General features: G+C 46.5%; 1 protein-coding gene across 1 annotated transcript in view; it reads right to left on the bottom strand.

Moving 5' to 3' along the window:
* Positions 1–6,920, bottom strand: part of LOC135824786 (exportin-6-like) — a 32,592-nt gene extending 25,672 nt beyond the window's left edge. The window contains exons 1-7 of the mRNA XM_065337490.1: positions 6,675–6,920; positions 6,456–6,540; positions 6,228–6,340; positions 4,104–4,301; positions 3,362–3,640; positions 1,411–1,515; positions 1–12 (exon numbers count right to left, since the gene is read on the bottom strand). The exon at positions 1–12 is cut by the window's left edge and continues 225 nt beyond it. Coding sequence (XP_065193562.1) covers positions 1–12; positions 1,411–1,515; positions 3,362–3,640; positions 4,104–4,301; positions 6,228–6,340; positions 6,456–6,540; positions 6,675–6,677 — 795 coding nt within the window. The 5' untranslated portion in view covers positions 6,678–6,920. The remainder of the gene's footprint in view (positions 13–1,410; positions 1,516–3,361; positions 3,641–4,103; positions 4,302–6,227; positions 6,341–6,455; positions 6,541–6,674) is intronic.
* Positions 6,921–7,200: the final 280 nt, after the last annotated feature.

Below are 7,200 nucleotides of genomic sequence, written 5' to 3'. Positions count from 1 at the left end.
AAGCTCGGCGAGCTACGGCAGAGTAAAGAGATGCACGTGAACACACAGACACACCATGCAACGTTACACACACATACCATGTGTACACACAGACACACCATGTAAACACGCAGAAAAATGTACACACACACACACACACACCATACAGACCACAAAAGCAAGGGTCCTTATGCACGTTGTACTGATGTACAAAATCCAGTACATGCCCGGGCTGGGTGTTCATTGTGTACTATACATGAGACCAATATAGTCCAATATTCGATGAAAGACAATCGCTTTTCCAGCTTTCACTTTGGATAGAGCTAATGACCAGCTAAATCTTCTACTAAAAAAGTTGTTGCATGAAATGCTTTCAGGGCCTGTTCCTGCCTGATGGTTGAACTTGTGGACAAGATCAACATTGTTTTGAGTTTTTTGTGGACTTTTTCTTTGGTATTTTCGTTCTGTCCATTCTCTCACCTTTCTTCTCTCCCACGTCTTCTGTAGAACTTCTTTCCAGTCTGTCTCTGCTCTTCTCTCTACTCTTCATCTCAAGAACGTTTCTCTTATCCATTCCTTCGTTCTTATACTTCTCGAAACTTCTCTGCTCTCTTTTTCCCTTCGTTTGAATTTCCTTGAACATGACGCGAACATGTGTTTTTTTGCCAAATGCACAGTGAACTGTGCGCTGTGTGTGTACAATGCTGTGCGGCTAGCGATGCGCTTTCTTTAGTACAGACTTTTCTGTTGTGTCCGTGATCTATGACTTTCGCTTTCTTGCAGTTTTCACCGCTGCGCTGCAATAGTTGCTGTTTCCTTGAGGGCGAAATGCGATGCCTCCATTTCATCGATGATCTTGGTGCGCGAGGCGCCGAGCGGACCTGGTGGCTTTTGTGTTAAGTTTCTTTTTGGTTTCAGTTTTGCTGTGGGCTTTCGCACGCGGAGAACTTGAGCCGCCTGCACCGTGCGCTGAAGGGCAAGGCCAGAGACGCAGTGCAGTTTCTGCTGGCTGTCCTAGACAATGTTCCTGAGATTCTTGTCACTCTACAAGAGCGTTTTGGCCGTCCCGAGCACGTGGTGCACCACCTCATCATCCGTGCTCAGAGTTCCCGCACTCTGCGACCCGATGACTTTGAGCAGCTCGTAGAAACACAGTATTTTGGTCCTGAATATGCAACACCCAACCGGGACTACAGGATTCTAAGAGATCCTACAAGATTCTCGGGTATTTCATACATCTGTACACCGTGAATAAGGTTTATCCCAAAATGCACACTCCACCACAATAAGCAAAAACAGCCACAGACCTGAGCCCAACATGTCATGCACAACACAACAGATCCTGTCATCAAGTAACAAGTGGTGAATGAAATCAGCTCTCTCCTGTCAGTTCACTCCACCACCCAACCAGATGAAATCTTCTCTTATTACCTGCAGTGTGTTACCGTCAAGTGGAGACAGCGAGCCTGACAAGCTGGCATCGGGCAGTTTACCAAATGCAGGACCACTCTTCAGGAACGATGATGGCGTGCCGACCTGTACAAACACACATCCAAACATACACCATCATGACGTCAGCCCAGCACATAATTGGTGGGAAAAAAATACGGTTCGCGTGAGACTCGGTCAGAGGCCAAGTTTTGCGCATCCGTAGGAACGCCACCACCCTCCATGGATCTATGAATTGGTGAACGCCAGAACCATAGTGTGATCAACACCACCACTGTCAATCGCCACTGATACTACAGTGCTGTTCAAAGAAACCCAGTCGCGTCACTCAAGCTTGCGCCTTGCAACATTCCGCAGCCCAGTGTTCGTAGGTCTAGGGCTGCGCAGCGCCCGGCGCGTACTTGAGTAAAGCGACTGGATTTCATTAAGCAGCACTATAGTTCCTATAGTCTTGGAGCAGAATAGTAAGTTTTGGCGTACTTCGCGAGCTGGTCATCTAGGTAACTTCTTGTATCTGAAGAAACGAATCGTAACTGAGAGTGACCGCAACCATTCGTGTGCAGCTCTAAAGGGTTGCTGTCACGGCAAAATTCCTGGATTACATCATTTTCGTGATGTAACGTTAGCGCGTACAAGCAGGATTCCAGCAGGTCTCCTCAGACTCTCCTGTTGCACAACTGCAGCTCAGTTGTGCACGCCCTACACCAATTCCTGCCACGTATCCGCGCCAACTATGCTGTAATCCAGGTAGTTCGCCTTGACAGACACCCATGCAGAAGAAAAGGTCAGAAGCTGCCCACGTATAGCTTCTTGTACTCTTGACATAACCGACCACAATGCGTCGAAAAGAAACAAATCCGTATCAAATACCATCGGAACAGTCAAACCTCTTTAGGACGAACACCAAGGGACCGATGGCATTTCTTCGCAATACTGTAAAACGACAAACTTTCGCGGCGGCTAAATTTAGCGTTTTGGCAAACTGGACCAGTTAGCGGCGATTAATTTTAGCGATTTCTACCTTCCACCGAAAATCAAAGAATTTTATTTTACGAAGCCTCGGAGTGCTGGGCGTAGAGTGCATGAAGAATGAGAGAAGAAATCAAAGAATGAAAGAAGGAATCAAGGAATGTAAGAAGGAATCAAGGCATCAAAGAGAACCATAAGGTAAGTACTAGTACTGAGAGAAAGAATGGCACGTTCGAAGAGGGATCATCGGAAGACTTTCTCTTCGAACTGCTGAGCCACTGCGATACTCATCGCGATAAAATTCAGAAGACTTCTTCGAGCGGTACAACACTAAAATCTACGCAACAGCAAGCTGGCCAAACGCTCCAAGAAATTCAACAACACTGTCCACAACACTGAGACATTCTCCAGTCGATCGTTTTATTCTCTTCTGGTTCAAGTCGCCGTACTCCAACGACAAGTAATGTTTGTTACATGTACTTGCAAGACTGGTGTTGGTACGTAACCCGTCGTTGTAACAGCTGCGCTCTTTGGTTGGACATAGCCAGCCGTGCAAGCATCGATCAGCGCTGTGAATGTACAGTCAGTGCAGTGAGTGATACATGCGCGCGCACGTTCTCGTACTGTACAGATCTGTTGCAAAACGATCGATCATCGACGCATCGATCGTGTAGTACAAATTTCATATTCGCGTGTCAAACTTTCGCGATTCGACCTTGCTCGCGAAAGTCGCGAAAGTTAATCGCTCGCGAAAGTTTGTCGTTTTACAGTAACAAGAGTTTTTCTTATGCATTATACCCAGTGAATACCCAGTGATGCACATAATGACCATGCATGACATGCATCTGCCATCCTACATATGTATATAATATATTATGTGGCCGTGCACCCCCCCCCCCCTAAAAGGGGGACCAGCTACGCCCCTGCCCGAGAATCCCCCCCCCCCTCCCCCCCGTTGACTTACACTGAAGGGGATTGGCGAGCATGATCTACTGCCTGGCGGTGACATCAGCGGACCACCGGGTGTGTTGGGTGGTGTCAGCAGCGTGATCTCCTGCTGCTCAACTGTACGCTCTAGCATGGAGGTGAGTATACCCACCACCGTCGGTACGTGATGCAGTAGCAGCGTATTGAGCTCGTCACGCCGCGCCATGCTCAGATCCTCGCGTGTGCCGTGCAGCTCTTGCGACAGCGTCAGCAACACCAGTAGGCCAAACGACGCTGTGTCCTCGCGTTGAAGCAGCTACAGAGTCAGCAACGATGGCGACGACGCAGCAACAAAAACAGGAACAGCACAGGAACCACCATGAGCAACAACAGCAGCAACAACAGCCGCAAACAAAACAAAAATGGAGCAAAATAATTATGAATGAGGAAAGGACAGTTCTGGCCAGAGAAATTTGACCTCGTAAATAAAGCAGCGCAAATTTTGAATTCACAGAACAGTGTGTGTGCAGTGTAGTGCTACCAGGCATTATTATATTCATGAGGTTGGGGTTTTCTGCCCAGTACCGTAGCACAATCAATTTCTTCTCCATATCACAAGGCATGAGTTGATCCAAGAAGCATGACACCTGTACCACCCTTGAAAAAAGACATGAAGAACGCATACATGCACACACACGCACACGCACACACACACACACACACACACACACACACACAGAGTAGGCACAGGCGTAGGCAGAAGTGTGGCACCAACCAACCTGTATGACAGTGTCCAGGAAGTGTGGATAGTCATGGGGCCAGTCTTGACGTGCTATGTCCACAATGACCTTGGCCAGCTTGTTACGGACGTAGGGCACAATCTGAGAGTGACTGCGCACAGCATACTCAATGATAAACTGACGCAGCTCGGACTTCTGTGCAACGTCAACACTAGCCCAGGTGTGGTTAACTAGATCCTGCATGGCAAACACACACACACACACACGCACACACACACACGCACACACATACACACACATACACACACACACACACACACACACACACACACACACACACCATGTACCATGTATACGCCCGTCGCAAGAGAAGCACGCAAATCTGCAAATGCACTGGATGTGCACCCACAGATTTTCTCTTTATAGCAACGATAGCGGATCTGATTCTGATTGAAACAGATCGAGACAAGCGCCAGATAACACGCACGCACACACACAAGTTGTGCTTGCGCAGGCATGCACGCACCCCCCCCCCCCCCCCCCCCCCTCTCTCTCACACACATAAGTGCTCTCTGCTGCACATTCATATCTACGTAGACAAGTCACTGCGATGGTGAGGCCAATGAGAATGTGGGGGTGCTGTGCTGCTCCATCACTGCCACCGTATTTGTCGTAGTACCATGTGCACGCCCTTATTTGGCCAGATGGTGGAACCACTCACTACATATTTGTTATTATTTGACACCATGCATTTCATATGCAGCGTATAGTGGGCACTAGGGACGTTGCACCAGAGATAGTGCATCCAAAGTGGTCTCTTCAGAAAACGAAAGTCTGCTCAAAACTCCTCGAAACTCCACAATCTCATCCAATGGGAGAGGTGGATTAGTTTAGAAGAGCTTGGAATATTCCCGCAGTTAAACTGCCTTTTGTATGCATTTCCCATAGTGCATACGACAAAACTTGCACTTACGATAAGTGAAGCCCATTATCACGTGGGAAGCACGCTTGGGAAATCTCATTGCTACGACAATGCCAAAGGATACGGTGAGGCTGACAGCAACCTGGATACTTCAACTATTCTCTTCTAAGATATTTCGAAGAAAAAAAAGGTGATGAGGACAATTTGTACGCGCCCTTAGTTGCGCGAATCGTATCCTGAATATTGATGGTCCACCGGTGTCATGCCAATAGGTGCTAAGTTAAACTAGTTTTCTTTTTTTTCAGAAGGTTGAGGAAGTTGAAATTTGGACTTCACGGAGAATTTCAAAGTTTTTAGGAAATTAGAGGCCACGTGCCACGTACTGCTCTTAGGTTGAGGAAGATGAAATGGGAATTCTTTTACAACAGGATACAGAAAGATAAAGGGCAGTGGAATACATGGGAGATTCATGTCGATAATAATGACAATATATGCAGCTCGCATAATATAGCTCTCAGGACCTGGTTACGGGAGGCTCATGCAACTGTCAATAATTCGCAGCCACAGCTGTTTGTCACACGCAAGGGCGAGACACTCCCCATTCGTCAGCTTGGCAGATTCCAGATCATCCATGTTATACAGCTGGGTACTAAGTACACGTACGTGAATCACTGCACACTACCTGACTTTCGACAGTTTTTTACCAATTTACAAACAAGGGATGTTGACATACTACCATGATGAAAATAATAGTGAAATGAAAATACGTCCGATGGTTGGGGCGTTGCTCACGACAAGCAAGGTCCCGGGCTCGAGTCCTGGTGGGTCTTTTTTCTTTCTTTCCGGGCAGTTCACATCCCCGACTGATCCTGAAAATATGTAGTCTTGTTTCGTTCCTTTTACGCACCATTCAATGTAGGTTCACTGAACACCACCAAAAAGAACAATATTTCTGAATTGAAGTGTACATATTTCCATTTGACTATCTCCATCATGGTAATGTGTCACCACCACTTGTTTTATTCATAGCAATTTTTATCAGGAAATGATTTTGAACGATTTGTACCTAAACTGGCTTTGGAAATTATTTTTAATGTAGTCCCTGGGAGGCAAAGCTCGACTTCCTAGAAAAAGTCATGAAGTCTGACATGAACCCCATAAGCGCTAACAGCATTATACTTGAGAGGCCACTAGATATCGTAATTGTTATTACGTAACTGCATAGCATCACTGGCACTGACCTCCAGGACCTTGGTTGAGTACATCAGGACATACTCATTGCGACTGTTCTCCATGAAATACAAACAGTAGCGCCATGACCCATCTTGCTGCGAGAAATTATTCAACAGCTTCGCTGAAATAGAAAATCACATTTACAGCGGACCAGAAACATTGAGGACATTGAAGAAACAAAATTTTGCTCATGATTGAGTTCACACAAATAGCAGACGGTGAATACAATGACTTACAAATTTCTTGCACACGATCACTGTTGTTCGCAGCTGGTCCAAACAACTCCGTCAAGAGAGCCTCAAGAGCCGGTAACGTCTCAGCCTGAATGGAAAAGGCATATAGGTGCCACGCTTTAGTGGGAAGTTATTGACGCAGCAGAGGTTTTTTATTTGGCATGGCAGGGAAGAGGGATATGATTGCATGTTTGTGATTTGCGGAGCACGTTCAAATCTCACCATTTTCAAGAACAAGGCAACGCCACGGCGTGTCGCTATTGCCAAATCATTCCACAAACATCACCTCTGCCAGAATCGAATCGACCATGGGCACACCATCCATCAAAAATGTCACAGCATCAACCAGCCACTGACAAACTGGACAAAAATTCTTTCACCAGCTGCAAAGTGTGGCAAATCTGGACAGCAGATCATGCAGAACTGGTTGATACCGCTTTTGTTGCCCAAACACAGCATCGACATGATCCACTTCACACAGACAAGCCAGGTGACCTGCGTACAGCTACATGCACCGCGTAGCAGTCTACATGTCTAGGCCTCCGCGGAATATGCCGGCATAATTTCGGGAATTATCGGTGTGATTTTTAAAACGGGAATTATTGGCAATTTTTGTGGAATAATCGGTAAAATTTGAGCAATGCCCGCCTTTTTTCAATTTTTTCCATTTTAACACCCTGATTTGTACCAAAAAGCTTGTGATCCTGAATGAGTTGATCGCCCGGTATTTCAAAAGAGAAAGAAAAAA

Source organism: Sycon ciliatum, chromosome 9 (assembly GCF_964019385.1).
Source record: "Sycon ciliatum chromosome 9, ocSycCili1.1, whole genome shotgun sequence".
Lineage (NCBI taxonomy): Eukaryota > Metazoa > Porifera > Calcarea > Leucosolenida > Sycettidae > Sycon > Sycon ciliatum.
The sequence above is the reverse complement of the archived record's forward strand: the minus strand, read 5'-3'. Positions and strand labels throughout refer to the sequence as shown.